The 17,891-nt window shown below is 51.4% G+C and overlaps 1 protein-coding gene across 2 annotated transcripts in view; it reads right to left on the reverse strand.

Moving 5' to 3' along the window:
* Positions 1–255: 255 nt before the first annotated feature.
* Positions 256–17,891, reverse strand: part of PALMD (palmdelphin) — a 38,192-nt gene continuing 20,556 nt past the window's right edge. Inside the window, exons 4-8 of one of the 2 annotated variants that reach the window (XM_036342838.1) lie at positions 8,489–8,603; positions 8,310–8,343; positions 8,078–8,191; positions 5,024–6,100; positions 256–634 (exon numbers count right to left, since the gene is read on the reverse strand). In XM_036342838.1, coding sequence (XP_036198731.1) covers positions 591–634; positions 5,024–6,100; positions 8,078–8,191; positions 8,310–8,343; positions 8,489–8,603 — 1,384 coding nt within the window. In that variant the 3' untranslated portion in view covers positions 256–590. The remainder of the gene's footprint in view (positions 635–5,023; positions 6,101–8,077; positions 8,192–8,309; positions 8,344–8,488; positions 8,604–17,891) is intronic. The other variant, XM_036342839.1, reaches the window with a different exon arrangement.

A 17,891-nucleotide genomic window follows, 5' to 3' on the forward strand; every position in this document is an offset into this window, starting at 1 on the left:
ACACTGGCAAGATAATCCCAGTCCCGTCCCCAAATGTGAGGGTAACCATCGCACACACCTGTTGGACGTGTGCCAAGGGCTGAAGTCTCTCCCCAGCGGAGGATGTGGTTGTCTTACAGCCTCGGTGGGTTGGGAAGGCCCGGTCACGTGTCAGACTTAAAGATGGATGTTTCTGTGACAAGGGACAGTGGCTCCCGATGATCTTTCATTTGTATTCGCAAAATTACAATATCAGTGAATCGAATAGAGTCAGGCTATTTTAAATAACTTTATTCTTAAATTTAATTAGCTCTTATTAGAAATGCTTTGGTATCAAGACAATAAAAATATTCTGGTTTTCACCCCCACTGAATCATGTCAAGTAACTGGAAAAGCTGAGTGTTCGTTCTCCCAGCTTTTTTGCAATATATATATATATATTTTTACAAATAATGGCTACTGCTTACTCACATGGCTTAATATGGATATAATCGTAATTTTTTTTTTTTTGGATCGAAAAGAAAAAGAAAGAAACACAGTATCCAGGAGAGAAAGCGGCAAACATTTCGTAGTTTCTTCTCCGGAGTATGTTTATGTAGATGGTACACCTCTCAGATAACCTTTTTCCCCAGCTTTGCCATTCTTATCCTTAAAGCTGCAAATTAAAGAAGAAAAAGAGTTATAAACAGAAATCTTAATTTTTACTCGAAATGACCATTTCATAGAATGCAGGAAAGTTTGAAACATACCTCAGATGATTTTGTCCAACAATGTGAGCATTGTTTTAGTAGCACAAAAAGATAGTAGAAATAATAAGCTATGATTAACTCAGGGTAGAAGCAGGGTCAGACTAGAAGGAGCCTGTTACTATAAAGATTAGAAAAATCAGCACAGCAAGCAAGGCAAAGGTGGAGTCAATGTAGGGTTAGCGCACAGCCTCACTGTTGGCTATCGATAAATTCCATCGAGGTCAATGACTGCGTTTTGTGCATATTCCTGAGCTAAGCACAACTAAAAAAAGGCATCGACTCAAAGTCTATTTCATGGTTACATTATCTTTTAATTCATCAAACTTGACTATACCGAGGGGCTCCATTCTTGCATAGAGAGTGACAAAAGCAAAATTTTTTATAATGAAAGCATGTGAACCAGTAATGAAAGTTGGAGTAATCATAACACGCCGAGTTAGAATCCATAAGACGCGTCTGATATTCTGGTACCACGCCCTCCAGAGTTAGGGCTCAGAGTTCAGCTGCTCCCCCACATTTTCCAAGAGTTGAGAAAGGCTTGCAAGGCACCGGTTATGACAGTCACGTGTGACAGAGCTAGTTAACTGATTGCAAAATGTTATTTAATGAAAAAAAAAATAGAAAAGGGAAGGCATGCTCTCTCGTTTCTCAGCCATCTGTGATTAGTTGTCATTAACAAATGACATGAATGACGACACCTCTAAGAAGCTCTTGTTCACACATAGGATCCAATACTGTAACAAAACCATGATCGTGTTTATTGTCACTTCACTCATGAAATGGTCGCATCTAAGTGAAACAAAAGAGTAGTATTTCCCCGGAAGCCTGAAGGGGAATGGTTATTTCTAGTGGACGGGGTCAAGAACAGTCCCTTGAATTTGGGATCAGACCAAGAGGGTGGTCTCTGTTGCTGGGAGAAGTTGGGAGGTGCCACCTGAGAACGCGTCCTCTCGCAGCAGGAGGGAGCTGGAGGCGGAACAAGCTTTGTCATTTCTCCTCGTGGCTTTGTGGCCCTCTCTCTTGCCCATCCCCAAAGGGGAGCAGGGCCAGGTCCACGGAGAGGGTTTTGTCCAACAATGTGAGCATTGTTTTAGTAGCACAAAAGGGTAGTAGGAATAACAAGCGACTGTTAACCTGGGGCAGAAGCAGACTCAGGACTAGAAGGAACCTTTTTCTGTAAAGGTTGGAAAAATGAGTAGAGCAAACACAGCGTACATGACATCCAGTGAAATTCTTAGAGGACGTGTAGCTGTGTGAGGGCTCAGGAGTGGGGTGATTCAGTCCCGTTTCTCACTCTCCTATTCCTTAATGGGGAAAAGAATTCTCGTTCGTTAGAGTGTGCTAATTCCTTTCTCTGCTCCTGTGGCAATAGGTAGCGTGAGTGTCAAGTAGGTAGATGTGTGGGGCCAGGGCGCGTGGGCAGTGGGAAGGCCCTGAGGTGCCCAGCTAATCAACCCGGGCTCTCAGCTCTCCTTTCTGCTCCTCTCTGCTCTCTGCCTCCCCTCCCCACAGCGATGCAGGCTCATGGCGTTGGCTGGTTGAACCTGGTGAGAGAGCTTGCCCCTCACTCTCAGGATCCCTTGGCTCCTAATGGTTGGCACAGGTTGGCCACATGGGCACCGGCAGCCTGTGAATCCCCCGGAGCTGAGGTTCCCCACCTCCTCATCCTGAAACGTCACTGACATATCTAAGGGGAGAACAGAGCCAGGAGAAGTCCAAGTCCAAGTTGGTGAGGATGCCAAAGAGAGCCAGCCGTCCAGCTGGTGGGGAGGTTGGTGACATCCGGTAGGGGCTTGCTGGGGCCCCTTGCTGGCGGGAGGTCTGGCACTGCGCTGTATCTTAGACCAGCGGTCGCCAGCCTTTCGGACCTCACCAATCACCCGTGGAGCGCGGGCCACCGGGTGGCGATCGCTGTCTTAGACCATGACCCTGTTATGCCGACATGTTCTTGTCGTGTCGTATGCTGCTCAAAGTTTTGACTGAAAAATATTGTCTCTAGGATCTCCCGCCTCCACCTTTTCCCATCTCTCTTCCTCCTCCAGGCTCTTTTCCACGTTCACAATCGCTGTTCGCTCAGGCTCTCATGACAACATTTACATGAAGAGAAGAAAAATTCCTAACTATGATGCCTTCCAGAAATATCGATATGTAGACGGGGACCTATTCCATAAGCAAAGGGGTTGACTGAAGTGAATTCTCAAACACCAACCATGGCATGGTAGGGGGGTGGGTGGCGAAGTTCAACCGACTCGGTGCTTGTGAAGCAGGGGCTGGGTATTCTATGCCCACAGAGGCTCCCTGAGGGCATGGGTGATGGGATGTGCTTATTGAAAAGACCCACTCACAGCAGAGCAGCTCTGCGAGCCACACGCCGAGTTAGAGAGCAGCGACACGCGGCCGCGTCCCGACGGGCGAGGGAGGGATTCGGTGCTCCTGTTTGTGAGATGCTCCGCCCGATGGCGCGGGCTTTGCATTGTTCCTCGGTCTGGAGGGTGCTTCCTGTTTTCCCGAGTTAGTTCAGTGCCAGGAGTGTCTGGAAGCATGACTCACTTCCTGGCTTTTCCTTGAGGTCAGGGCGTGGACACGGTAGGGGAGAGGGTCGGGGCGTTCAGGAGGCGTTAACGTCCGAACTAAAAAGTGGGAGGTTTCGGGGTGGGTCATGTCACAGCTCCCGGCCATACACAGCGTGCTCCCCGATCCCAAGTCTTTCGTGTGGTTTTAAAAATGAATTCAAGATGCAAAGTTTGCTCAGCAGACAAAGCCCATTCTTGAAAGGGAAAGGAATGTACTGATAGCAGGTCTCCATCGTGTGGGACACACCATGCAACGCTTGGTGCTTGTGGAATCGAGTTCAGGGTTTAGGAAGATAATGAAGGTGTCCAGTCGCCAGGAGATTAGAAATGCTTCAGATGAGTAAGTGTGCAGCTGATGAGCCTCATTGAACGAGGTCACAGATGGGAAGAGACCCATTTCACTGTGTTATTGGCAAACCAAGGCTGGGTTTATCGGGTGCAGAGGAAGAAGAACGGTCCAGGCACTAGCAAACTCCTGTAGAATGGTCAGGCTCTGCTTGCTAGACTAGTTGGGACTCAATAATTATTGCTTTTTTTTTTTTTTTTAATCCTCACCTGAGGTCATTTTTCCATAGATTTTTAGAGAGAGTGGAAGAGAGAGGGAGAGACAGAAACATCCATGTGAGAGAGACACATCGATTGGTTGCCTCCTGCATGTGCCCCGACCAGGGCCCAAGCTGGGGAGAAGCCTGCAGCCAAGGTATGTTCCCTTGACCAGAATCAAACCCGGTCCGCAGGCCACCACTCTATCTACTGAGCCAAACAGGCAGTGCGATAGTTATTGCTTTTTAGTGAGAATTCTTCTATTAGAGACATTTGAAATGACTGTCTCCTTTATATATGTCCCTTACAATATGCCTGGGTATGTGGTCTACATCTTTAGCAAGGCAAGTACAGCTTTCATCATTGATTTTGTCAGATTCTTGTTTAGTATTTGTAAATGGTGAGTAGAGAACCCTAGTCAAGTGCTACCAAGGAATCTAAACTTGAAGAGCTGTCGCTTTTGTAGAAAAAGAGTGTGGTTTTCCACTCGATGCTAAGAGAGACAGGCAGCCATAAAACTGTACAGGGAACGAGAAGTGCAAAGATATAGAAAATGGTGAAAATAAATGAGCTGAGTTAGGGAAGGCTATGCAAAATCAAATGTTGTAGATAATGTCCGCTAGATAAAGTGATATTCTATTTTAAAATATAGAAAAATTAAGGAAGTAAAGTTAATAAAACTATGAAAAGTAGAAAGAAGGTATAGCAAAGTGATAAAATATCACACTAAAAATAAAATTTGTTTTTGTTCTTTCTTGCAAAAATAAGGCCATTTGTTAGTGTATGCAGGAAGTTAAAATCACAGAGGCACACAAAAGTAGCTGGCATCGGCTTCTGGAGCGAAAAGATACGACATTAATGAGCTAACTTATTAGTGATCTAAATACCTTCACACACAGGACCACACACCCTACAGAAGGCGCATTTCAAGTTATCAATGTCAGCCAGTGCAATACCCAAATAAGGCGACGATTAAAAAAAAACCAACCCATTTCTTGTTATCTTTTGAATTGACTGACTCACGTTGGGTGACAGTGAAATCAGGGTTAATGATCAATCTTAGTGTGTGTTAGTCTGTGGGATGGTCCGAAAGGCGGAAAGCAAGAGGGTTTGTTAACGACCGAGGACCGGGCTGTCACATGACCACACAGCAGCGGCAAGCCCGGCCCCGCGTATTACCTGTGAGCGACGGGTCCTCCGTGCCGTCCCCGGCCGTCGGCGCGGCGTGTGGAGGCGGGCGGACGGGGCTGCCCAGGCGTTCCTCCTGCTCTCTCAGCGACATGGAGTGTCTGTGGGGAGAAGGGTGGCGTGCGTGGTCCGGGGGCTTGACCTCCGCTCTCTTCCTGGGGAGAGGTGTCGGCCTGGCCGGCTGGGGCGCCTGACCGTGCGCCCTGGGCTGGGGGGCAGGTTTCCCAGCTTCTCCCTCGCCCTCCTCCTCATCGATGACAACCAGCTCCGCGTGGATGACGCCGTCATAGCCCGTCAGGACCCCGCTCTCCTCCGCGTCGTCTTCTGCCTGCTGGTACCCCATGAAGATCATGGTCACGGGCTCCGCGCCGTCCATGTCAGAAGGCAGGGAGTGCATGATGTTGTAGCGCACGTCTTCCTCGGCCCCCTGCCACGTGGGAGAAGGGCCCTGGTGCTCAGACCTCCCAGCGAGCCCTCCTCTGGGGCCCGGCCCGGCCTTGGGGGAGGGCGCCTGCTGGCCCGGAGGCCCGTCTGTCCCATCGGCTCCTTCCCAAGCAGCCGGCAGCCTCTCTGCTGGTGGAATCACCCATCGGCGCGGGTGAGGGGTCGGCCGAGGGGGGCTGTCGGGATGCCAGCGGTCGCCCCTCTCCCCCGACAGCCCGTTGTCCACGTGGTGGACGGAGTGGTTCCTGTCGCCTCCCAGTCCGTTCGCTTGCCTCTGGCTCCTTTCCTGGAGGGGGGGCCCGGGGGCTGCTCTCTCCCTCTGCGGGGTGGCGGGCCTGCAGAAGGGGTTGGCGTACACGGGCTCGTGGTACTCGGTCGGGGACCGGGAGCTCCTCTCGGACGCCTGCCTCAGGAGGTCCTCCACCTCCACGGGCCCCAGGCTGTCTGTGCCGTTGAGCGCGGCCGGGTGGTCGGAGCTGACTTCGTACACCGACTTGCGCCCGTCGTCGTACACTTTCACCCCCTCGCCCGTGAAGTCCTCCGACGGCAGCGGGATGGAGGACAGGACCGTGCTCTCGCCCGTCTTCAGGTCTTTCTCCACCTTGATTTCCATGGCGTACAGCGCTGCAGAGACAAAGCCCATCTCCGATCAGTTCCCGCTTCCTCTCGTACACGAGCCTGCTTTCTCATGGCATACACACACGCACACGCACACACGCGCATACGCACACACACATACACACATGTCCGCGCACACACACGTACACGCACGCACACATACACACACGCACATGCACACGCACGCACACACAAACACACACACACATACACACACGTGCACATGCACACACACACACGCAGGCACGCACACACACACATGAAGGTCCCTTCTGATGGTCTAGTTTGTGCATTTCTGATTTTATTCATCAACTACACAGTGACCAAGACTGTGGTGAGATGGGAGTTAGGTCAGGATGGGTGACATCAGCGAAAAGTGGGAAGGATTGGAGGAGAGAAGCAGGTGGTTTCAGATGGTCAGGCTTTTCACCGGGCACCCAAAGCTATGTTCTTTCTAAGGAACAAACCCAACGAGGTGGATTTATGCTCTTTGGCATGACTCACTGGGAGGACACAGACCTCGTGAGCTGGGAGAAGTGTTCCGCACTGCGTTCCCAGAGGCAGAGGCCTCGCTCAGTCCCGTGTCAGGTTAAGCCCCCCCCGCCCCTGCTGCTCAGGGACCTCGCAGCCACGGGAGACCATAGAGGACTCCTGACACCCTTGCCAGGGGAGCTCGCGTCACTGTCCAGCTGGCCGTGAAGAGGGAGGGGGCTGGGGTCACAGGCCTCGCCTCTGGCCGGACGCTGCTTCTCATTTTCACTCCCATGTTCAAGTGGAGAAAGGGCTAAAAATAGAGCGGCCAGCGGTCCTGCAACCACGGACTGGAGCGAGCCTGCTGATGGGGGAGCTGGGGCCCCGCCAGGGCCCAGCGAGGTCCCGTAGCTGCCGTTTTAACTGTGTCAGGAAGCTAATAGGACGGTGGGCACCATGGCAGTGCGGCGAGGCTCCCGCTGGTGGTCCCCACCTTCCTTCTGAAGCCACCGCCTTCCTGTCTCGTTCATCGCCCCCGGCTCCCAGCCTCGGCTCCCTGACGACAATGGCAGAGCCCTCATCCCCACCCCTCCCGTCTCTGCTTCACCCTTCTCTCCAGCACCCTCACTCCCTGATGCGGGATAGTTTATTATTTACCTCATGTCTGTCTGTTTTCTCCCTTAGAATGTCAGCTCCATGAGGGCAGCGGCTCTCGCTGTTATATTTATTTATTTTTAAAATATGTCTTTATTGATTTCAGAGAGGAAGGGAGAGGGGGAGAGGGACAGAAGCATTGATGATGAAAGAGAATCATTGCTCGGCTGCCCCCTGCACACCCTCTGCATGTGCCCTGACCGGGAACGGAACCATGACCTCCTGGTTCATAGGTCAACGGCCAACCACTGAGCCACCGAGGCCGGGCTCTTGCTGTGCTATTCACTGCTGTGCTCTTCGCGCAAGGACGGAGCTGGGCATGCAGGGCGCAGTCACTAAACAGTTGCTGAATGAATGAGCGAAGGGCTGGTACCTGCCCTTTCTGGTCTAAAATGCAAAGCTTCCCCCTATAGAACTTCATTTCCCCAGCAGCTTTGAAGCATTGTTTTATGGAAGCCACGCATTCCCTCCCCCGCCCCCATGGGGGTAAACTACGCCTGGCCTGCCCAAGGGGAGTGTTTCTAGTTTGATGGAGGATCTTAGTCACTCAAGAGTGTGTCTATGGGGTGGGACCTGGTGGGAGAGACGCTTTCGAGTTGAGGAGCTTTGCTTTCAAGAGCTGCTTGTTCCCGTCGGCCTTGCTCTCCTCCGTCCTTACCTCGTTGCTAGGGAATAGAGCGCCTGGACTGAACTCCTGGCCGGTTACCCCTACCTGTGTAGGTGACCCCAGACCTCATGGGAGTCTGTGAAACGGACCATTGAATAAGCTGGGCGCGTAGATGGCAGAGCAAGTGGCTAACGTGACCTTGCAAAGCTCTGAAGGCGCGAGCTGCCCCTGGAGGCAGATCCCTCCTGTACCTTTTCTATTTTGCTCATCGTCTTCTAGTCCATCATTTCTTTCCTTCCTTAACCGGGAAGGGACGTAGGATTTTGGAAGGTCAGGGATATTAGCATAGATGTCTTCAATCGACTCTGCAAAATTAATATCAATTCAAAATACAGCTGGAGGATATGGACGGTCATGGAAACATGTCAGTGGGCTTGTCAAAACACATCTGAATGAGACAGACGAGAATGCTCAGAAACGTACCTCCTGGCGTTCCTTCCTTTTCCACCTTCACAGACTATAAGAGAGAAAAAAAAGAATTCTTTAAGGTTAATACAGTTGACAAGATCGCTTCTGAGTGTGGGTATGCGCTGAAGAATGGTACGCTCTCGTGGACCCGCTTGGAGGGGAAATCTGGTTTTAGGCTTCATCCAGGCACTCACCCTTATTATGTCTTCCGTGGTCCTCTCCACGGATTTCAGTTTCTTTAAAATCGCCTCCTCGTGAGTCGAGATCTGCAGCTCCGCCCTTTCCAGGTCTTGGATCTCTTTCTCAAGCCTGACAACAAAAGAGAGAGACGTTTTATTGCTGCGGCAGGACAAATGCGTCGCTCTCAAGTGTATCCCCCCACCCTGTACCCCCTCTCCTGGGGCGATGGCATGCAAGTATCCAGGTACCGTCTGAGAACGCAGCTCCCACCACACAGCACCTTGGGCCCATGGGAGGCACCCGACACCCAGCTTTGGTTGAACAGTGCTCAGTGCCAGGTTACCATGTGTTCTGGGCAAAAGGAATTCTTGGGTGAAGTGGTTGGCCCTTGCCCCAGGGTCTTCATTGCAATGACTAATGTTACTTCCCAGCGAAACCGAGGAATTTCTTGGACAAAGACTCTTAAGTTTAAAGTTGAACAGAAGGAACAGTGCATGTGCAGTTCGCCAATGTTTCGTACTCACATCTCCACATAAATGATTTGGAAAAAAATCATAGCAATTTTTTTTTCTAGCCAGTCAACACTTTAGAACATTATAATTATTAAGCTCAATTCAAGACTCATAGCTATTTAACAGGGAAGGACCCTTTGTATCCCAGCCCTGGGCATGATCCTTGGTTCTGATTTCAGTTTCCTGAGAGCTGTGTTGTGGTGTAGTGAAGAAGGCAAACACACACACACACACACACACACACACACACACACACACACACACTAGTGCATAAAAATTCATGCACTTGTTTGGGAGGGGGCAGGGTCCTTCAGCCCAGCCTGCACCCTCTGGCAGCCCGGGAGCCCTCAGGGGATGTCCACCTGCCAGCTTAGGTCCACTCCCCCGGGGGATTGGGCCTAAGCTGCAGTCAGACATCCTTAGCGCTGTGGAGGAGGCAGGAGAGGCTCCCGCCACTGCGGCTGTGCTTGCAGCTGAGCAGAGCTCCCCCTTTGGGAGTGCACTGACCACCAGGGGTCAGCTCCTGCATTGAGCATCTGCCCCTTGGTGGTAAGTGCGCATCACAGTAACCGGTCATTCCTGGTCGTTCCACCGTTAGGGTCAATTTGCATATTACCCTTTATTATATAGGATATTTGCATGTATATGTACACACATATGTATCTATATACATCCTTGTAATTATTCAAAGTATGTGTATACATGCATATGCACACATACATATTCATATGTGTGTATATATTTAAAAGATTTTAGTTTTAGATATTTGTATACCCTGTATATACAGGGTACACACACTTTAACAGCTGATAGATCAATTCTGAAAGTGAGATGTATTTTAATAAGCACTGCCTTTGGAATTATTCAGAGTGTGTGTAGACATTTTGGGGGGACACCCTCCCTACTGAAAACTAAAATTGTTTGTACCTGGGGCCTTTTGGGGGAGGTCACTGGGCGACGGCTCCCTAACCTTCACTGCTTCTCTCTCCGCGATGGGTTAGAGTTTCCGTAATTGCCGCATCCCCTCCTTAGGAGGTATCACCTTCCCGGGTGGAGCTGCGGCGGGGGGAGTGCTGACTCAGGCTGCGAGAACCAGGCGGTGGGGACAGAGAACTGGCCTCCTGGTGCCTCCCGGGCTGTGAGGCAGGGCCGATGGACGCGTGAGCCCCTCCCAGCTCCTGAGAGGTGGTGGGCAGGGGCAGGTGCCAGTTTAGATAACAGAGGATCTGAGAGAGGACTTGGGGTGCTGTCCGTGCCTGCAGTCCACCTTCTCCATGGCCACTGGCTGGGGAAGGAGGGTTATTTTCGAGAGTCCCCTGGGGAGAGCAGGCAGCTTTCATTTCGTGCCGTGGCCTGGTAACAACCTCCCTTACTCATCACGAGACAGTGTCCCCAGTCCCATTACAGCTGCAGTTTTTTATCTTCGAAAAAGGACAGAACATAACGCTGGATGCGCCAAGAAGGGGTCATTTCGGAAGGTGGTTTTTCTGCTGCTCAGGGTCCATTTCTCTCCCCCCATTGCCGGTGGAGTTAAGCAAGGGCTAACACAACCGACAGGCTGCCATGAGGGCCGGACAGACTGCAGCTCAGGAGAAAACAAACTCAGCAACGCGTGTCCTATGTCACAGCACCTCCTGCCAGCCACTAGAACCACGTGCCACATGTATGAGCGTCACCCTGTGCCAGGCCTGCTTGGTCCTCCCACCAGCCCGGAGCCCTGCGATGGTTCCATCGCACAGATGAGCAAGCTGAGCCCTCGGAAGGTCCCTGGCCGGGAGGCCCGGCCCGAGCAGGACGGGATTGGGAAGCAAGTCCCTCCCTACACCCTCCCTTCGGAGCCTGAGCTCCTAACTCCTGTCTCATCAGCCTCTGTGGGAGCAAGGCCTGTAAGACGGGTTTTAGGCAGAGGCCTCCTCCTCGCTCAGCGGTGGGACAGGGTTTCCGACTTTTCATGCTAATGAGGAGAGAAGATGGAAATGCTGGTGGGGCCCAGCCCCATGTGGAAGCAGCCTTTCTGCCCGGCCCTTCCTTAGGGTTTGCCGGGGCAGCCGTTCTCCGCTGGGTGGGCCGTCCTCCGCCCAGGAGTCAGGCCTGGCTTCGCCGTTTCCCTCGGCTGCCGAGCCTGGTCCTGGGAGGCGCTGGTGGCGAGGCCCCTGCCAAGGAGTTTCTCTGCTTCAACACGACGCTGTCCAAAGTGATGGAGGCTTAGGAGTGACACGGGCAGCGGATGCGGTGCGAGTGGAACAGAGCACACACCCGGAGCTGGACAAACGGCGCCGGAGTCCGGGACTCACAGGCTCTCAGGCAGGTGGCCTCCAGCAGGTGTTGAGTTCAGCTCCGAGTGCTGAGCAGTGTGACCCCTGACCCTGGACCCTGCCTCTGGGCCAGGGAGCTGCGTTCCTTTCTCCCCCACGGGATCCGGGAGACTGGGAAGCCGCTGGTGGTTTGCCTCTATTTTGTGATTTTGTGTGTGAAGGTTCGCTTCCCCCCCGCCCCCAGCTCTGGCCACGGACACAGACAGGGAGCCCGCGCAAAGCTGGCGCCCGTTGGAGTTACTGAACCGCCCCAGCTTCAGCTCCCTCGTTTGGGGTCATAGTTTCCCAGAGGGCTTTCTGGAGGAGGTAGATGAGGTCCTGTTGCAAGCCTCGGGCACAGGGTGTGACCTAAAAGGTGTTCCTTAGTAATGACTCGCTGTCCCTTCTCCTCTATGTCTGCTGGGGGGAGGGCCGGCTCCGACAGCTCCAGGGAAAGAGAAAACCTACCAGGTCCATCTGGAGAGTCAATCTTCAATTAAAAATTTAAAAAAATCAATCAATCAATCAATCAATCAATTTGAGAGAGAGAGAGAGAGAGAGAGAGAGAGATCAATTTGTTGTTGTAGCCTGGTTGGTGTGGCTCAGTGCTTCAGTGTGACCTATGAACCAGGAGGTCACGGTTCGATTCCTGGTCAGGGCACATGCCCGGGTTTCGGGCTCAATTCCCAGTAGGGGGCGTGCAGGAGGCAGCAGATCCATGATTTTCTCTCATCATTAATATTTCTGTCTCTCTCTTCCTCTCCCTTGCTCTCTGAAATCAACAAAAAAATATTTTTAAAAAGTTGTTTTTCCACTTGTTGATGCATTCATTGGTTGATTCTTTTGTATGCTCTGACTGGGGATCCAACCTGAAACCTTGACGTATGGGGGCGATGCTCTTATGATCAATTTTAATATTGATGCTTTTGGAACAAAGGGGTGCTAATATAGCTTCAGGGACACCCTGTCCTTGAAAATCCTGCTCTCGATAGAAAACCAAAATGCGCTCCAACATTGCCAGGATTGTTGTAATAGTTATGGGATGGTGCTTGATTAATAAATGCGATCCGTGCGATAAATGAAGGAACGGGCTAGCGACTAGTCTGTTTGGCCACCTGCTAATACCTCACCCCCAGTGCTCCTGTTCTCTCAGTAAGGGTTTCACGTGTCTCTCTGGCTACCTGGCCACAGACTGCATTTCCCAGCCCCCTTTGCATTAGATGGTGCCATGTGACTAAATTCTGGCCAATAGGACAGTAGTAGAAGCGACCTCTGCCATTTTCAGGTCATATCCTTAAAATAGAGGTGTTTGTCCTCCCTTTATCTTCCCTTCCCAGGCTGGAATGCGGAGGTGGCAGTGGAGAGCTGACGGTGGCCACGCAACCAAGGGACCACTTGGGGGGTGGGGTGGGGGAGCAGAGTAACAACAGGCAGATCAGGTGACTCGCCTCCTGCCCGCGTCCCCTGGAATGACTCCCAGCCGGACAGAGGCGACCCCCCCCCCCCCCCCGGCCTCATTGGTTTGCAGAATTGCTCAGGCAGGTCTTGCATTTTGGGGTAGTTAACCAGTAAAAATGGAAAAAAGATAATTCAGTCTTTGCTCTGGTGGGTAAAGAATTTACATGTTTCTGAATGACCCGTCAAATCCGAGATGCTTTGTATTGTCATGAGCTAGTTAATACGGATGCCTCCGGTCCGTGGGGGGGGTGGGGGTGGTGGGGATGCTGGGGGGAAGGAGGGGAGAAGCTGTAACGGTACAGCCCTGGCCTCGCCGATGCCCTTCAGTGCACAGAGCGGACGCTTGGGCCAGGCAACCCTGACCGAAGGGGGTTGGTCACCTGTGATGGGCGGCGGATGGTTCCTAATGGGTCGGCGGTAAAGATATTTTATCTTTAGAGATCGTTTGGCCAAGGCTAATGTCAAGCCACACCTGCTCCATAAAATTGAGAGTGTAGGCTAGTCGAACGTGGGCTGCTTTGTTTTATTGTTTTAAAGACGGGTCCGATACTTTCCATCAAACACTTAACAAACGTTCATAAGCACTTACGACGTGGCAGGCACACGTCCTCACCAGCTGAAACGAAAGTCTATGGGAAAAGACAAGGCACTTCTCTGCACGGAGGGAGGGCGGGAGTCGCGTACGGCCAGGCCTGCCGGCTGCGGACAGCGGCAATAAGGAAGAGCGGACTCACCGGAGCGGCCGCACGCCCCGGGGAGCGCGCCAGGGGACTGAAGGGCATTTGGCAAAGGGCAAGCGCGAGTCTGCCTCGAGCCAGATCTCCTGCGTCTAATCCTGAACCTTTAAGAGAACAGCAGTCGCACACGGCCGGCGGCTTCAGATAACCCTCCATGACATTGAAACAAGTGTGCGTCGGCCCTGAGCACTGGGGACAGAGCGGAGGCCTGGAAAAGCTGAGTAATTCCCAGTGACGCTCGAGGAACGCGGGGAATCTTGTCACCAGCTAGAATGCCGTAAACGTTAGTCATTATCTGATGGGCAGGGGATGCTACCATGGTCTGAGGCTGCCAGGCAGGCAGGCGATGTCACGAGAGAATCATTTAGGGGGCAAGCAAAGCCTCTCCGTCAGAACAGGATTTTGTATGGGAAGGGTTTCCTCGGCCGTCAGAATGCAGGAACCCACCTGGTTGGCAGGGAGCCGGGCACTTCCCTGTGCTGGTTACACAGGCAGCTTCACGTGGGTGGCCGTGAACGCATACCCTGCAGGTGGGCGTGGAGGACGGGTGGTTGGGGGCCTCTCAAACGCATTGGCAGGCAGAGGCTGTGTGTGTGTGTGTGTGTGTGTGTGTGTTTTAAATATATTTTTATTGATCTCAGAGAGGAAGAGGGAAAGAGAGAAAAACATCAATGATCAGAGAGGATCACGGATCGGCTCCTCCTGCACATCCCCTACTGGGGATCCAGCCTGCAAGCAGGCATCTGCCCTGACCGGGAATCTAACCGTGACCTCCTGGTTCATAGGTTGATGCTCAACCACTGAGCCACACGGCCGAGAGCCACACCGGCTGGGCTGGGTGTGCGATTTTTTATTAGGTCCTGCTGGGAACCACGTACTACGTGCCGGCATTTAATAAGACCTAAATACGTGTAATCATAGTTCACGTTGCCCTCTGCGTAGGGGACTGGAGTTTCCCAAGGGGCCTTCAACGATGGTGCCCAGGGCGTGGCAAGCTAACCACAGATGTTCCTCTCCTTCAGTTTGGAAAGCCTTTTTCTTTCCTTGTTTTTAAGTGGCAGGGAAGAATATTTTTAGTGAATAAACTACTTGTAATCACACAATGAAACGACACAACCCATTCAATGACGCCTGTAGCCACTGACTCTGTGTTGGACACAATCGCCGGCTTTGTCCTGGTCACCCCTCACATTTTTCTCTCCGGGTAACAGAGCCGCCACTGTCTTCTTGCTCCCCGGCCACTGCATTTCGCTTCGCCCCAGTGTTCACTGTGCTCACTGCACGCCCAGAGCAGGACCCCATTCTCTGAAGACCATGTGCTAGCTTCATGCAGCACAGATACCCACAAGGACCCGCTAGTCGTGGGTGGTCTAAAGGGACGGAGCGACATCTGACTCTGGTGGACGAGATGCACTGCAAGGCTGTGAGGCCGTCGTCTGGGGTGGGGGGGGGGGTATGGAGCTCTCCGGGGAATGAGTGAGCCTGCGCCCCTGGCACACACACCTTCCTCCCTCACCATGAGTCTCTGCCCTCGAACTTCCTTTTTATGTTGTTATTCCTCACCTGAGGATATTTTTTCGTTGATTTTTAGAGAGAGTGGAAGGGAGGGGGAGAGATAGAGATAAACATCGATGTGAGAGAGACACATAGATTGGTTGCCTCCTGCACGCACCCCGACCAGGGCCTGTAATTGAGGTACGTGCTCTTGACCGGGAATTGAACCTGGGACCCTTCAGTCTGCAGGCCGATGCTCTACCCACTGAGCCAAGCCAACCAAGGCTGCCTTTCTTTCTTTGTGACCAGGACCTGGGGGATGGGTCACTGAAACCAACACCCCCTACCCCTTCCTTCCTTCCTTAGTCACATCCAGAGCCCAAGGTCTGTGTCCCCTCGGCGGGTGGTCTCATATTTATGCTTCAAGTTCCTTACACTGTTTTGAACGCAAAAGCACTTTGAAAAGTTAAAGGATATAAAGAGAGGTGTTTTGAGAAGCTTAGAATTTCAAGACTTTTCTTTTTAGTTCATTAATGTTCAAGTCATTGTCTAGTCTTCACCTGGTCCCTCACATCGATATTTTCTAAGTCCATCCATCCATCCATCCATCCATCCATCCATCCATCCATCCATTTATCCATCCATCCATCCATCCATTTATCCATCCATCCATCCATCCATCCATCCATTTATCCATCCATCCATCCATCCATTTATCCATCCATCCATCCATCCATCCATCCATCCATCCATCCATCCATCCATTCCATCCATCCATCCATCCATCCATCCATCCATCCATCCATCCATCCATCCATCCATCCATCCATCCATTTATCCATCCATCCATCCATTATCCATCCATCCATCCATCCATCCATCCATCCATCCATCCATTATCCATCCATCCATCCATCCATCCATCCATCCATCCATCCATTATCCATCCATCCATCCATCCATCCATCCATCCATCCATCCATCCATCCATTTATCCATCCATCCATCCATCCATCCATCCATCCATCCATCCATCCATTTATCCATCCATCCATCCATCCATCCATCCATCCATCCATCCATCCATTTATCCATCCATCCATCCATCCATCCATCCATCCATCCATCCATCCATTTATCCATCCATCCATCCATCCATCCATCCATCCATCCATCCATTTATCCATCCATCCATCCATCCATCATCCATCCATCCATCCATCCATCCATCCATTATCCATCCATCCATCCATCCATCCATCCATCCATCCATCCATCCATTATCCATCCATCCATCCATCCATCCATCCATCCATCCATCCATCATTATCCATCCATCCATCCATCCATCCATCATCCATCCATCCATTTATCCATCCATCCATCCATCCATCCATCCATCCATCCATCCATTATCCATCCATCCATCCATCCATCCATCCATGCATCCACCCATCCATCCATCTGTCCATCCTTCTGTCTCTTCATCATCCATTTTTTTTCATCCATTCATTTATTAAGCTGTGCAGTCACATGCTCATGCTATGTGCTAGGCATGTATTAGGCATTTTTGGGGGGTGGTGGTGAATAGATTTCTTCCTTTTTTCCTGGAAAATGAATTTACTTAGCTCCTTTTGCTGAACTTAAAAATCTCCTAAATTAAAAATGATCAGAATATCTGAGAAATTAAAAACAACAACAGATGCACTGCTGCAAATCTGGTAAACCAATGAGTTAAACACGGAGAGCGAGAAGCATGCTGGGAACGGTTTGACTCCTGTAATTGCCGCGGATTAATTTCTTGAGTGTTTCTAGGCAACGGGGAATTTAAGAAGAAACAAGTGGTGGGTGTTTTGTGTCTCCCTTTTGGCCCTTTCCCCCGTTTCTCTCCCCTCTCACGTGATCGCAGGGGAGCGGCTGGTCTACGTCGCTGCAATGTGATGCGGGGCGTGGCTGGCTGGCTGTGAGGAGACGGTCCTCTCATTAAGGCACACACTGTCCCGTGCAGGTCGATGGGAGCCTTAGGTAGCGGTTCACCGTGGACCGGAACGAGAATGACTTAAATTTGGCTAAACCATAACCAGCAACAAAATCCGTTCACCTTTCTATTTCTACATCATGGAGTTCCTTGTTGAAATTGAAGCTGGCCTGGCTGGCATGGCTCAGTGGTTGAACGTCAGCCTATGAACCAGGAGGTCAGGGCTTGATTCCAGATCAGGGCATATACCTGGGTTGTGGGCTTGGTCCCCAATCCGAGGCATGTAGGAGGCAGGGGATCAATGAGTCTCTCTCATCATTGACGTTTCTCTCTCTCTCCCTCTCCCTTCCTCTCTGAAATCAATAAAAACATATATATATATATATATATATATATATATATATATATATATATATATGTTTTTTTTTAAATTGAGCTATCAGCTGTTAAAGTCTGTATACAGTTTTTGGGGACACCCTGTCTAAAGTGGCTAGAAAATACATTCTCCTCCTCCTCCTCCTCCTCTCTCTTTCTCCCATGCCGTCTCTTTTTTGTGATAACACTGATAATCCTATCGTATATTTGACCTTTCCGATTTTTCCCCACACCCTTTACCTCATTTCAAACCCAGGTGATTGAAAGCTTGGTTAGATCAGAAGCTGCCGGCTGCACTGAGCAGGTGTGATGGGCAGGGGTGGGCCTGGGGAAGGAGGTCACTGCCTGTGCCCAAATCATTGGGGAAGTAGATGAGAGACACTGTTGTGAGGTCTTCCCACAGCGCCTTCTCCTCCCAGCACTGGGTGTGGCCAGGGAGGCCTGGGCGATGTGAGGGGGGCAGCAGAAGCACACCTGTAGAGCTGTCCCGTCCTCAGGGGCGGGCGGGGGTTGGGGCTGCGAAGGCCTGTTGTTTGGTCACCTGCCATGGGCCAGGAAGGTGCTTCTAG

Source organism: Myotis myotis, unplaced genomic scaffold (assembly GCF_014108235.1).
Source record: "Myotis myotis isolate mMyoMyo1 unplaced genomic scaffold, mMyoMyo1.p scaffold_m19_p_18, whole genome shotgun sequence".
In the NCBI taxonomy this organism is placed as follows: Eukaryota; Metazoa; Chordata; class Mammalia; order Chiroptera; family Vespertilionidae; genus Myotis; species Myotis myotis.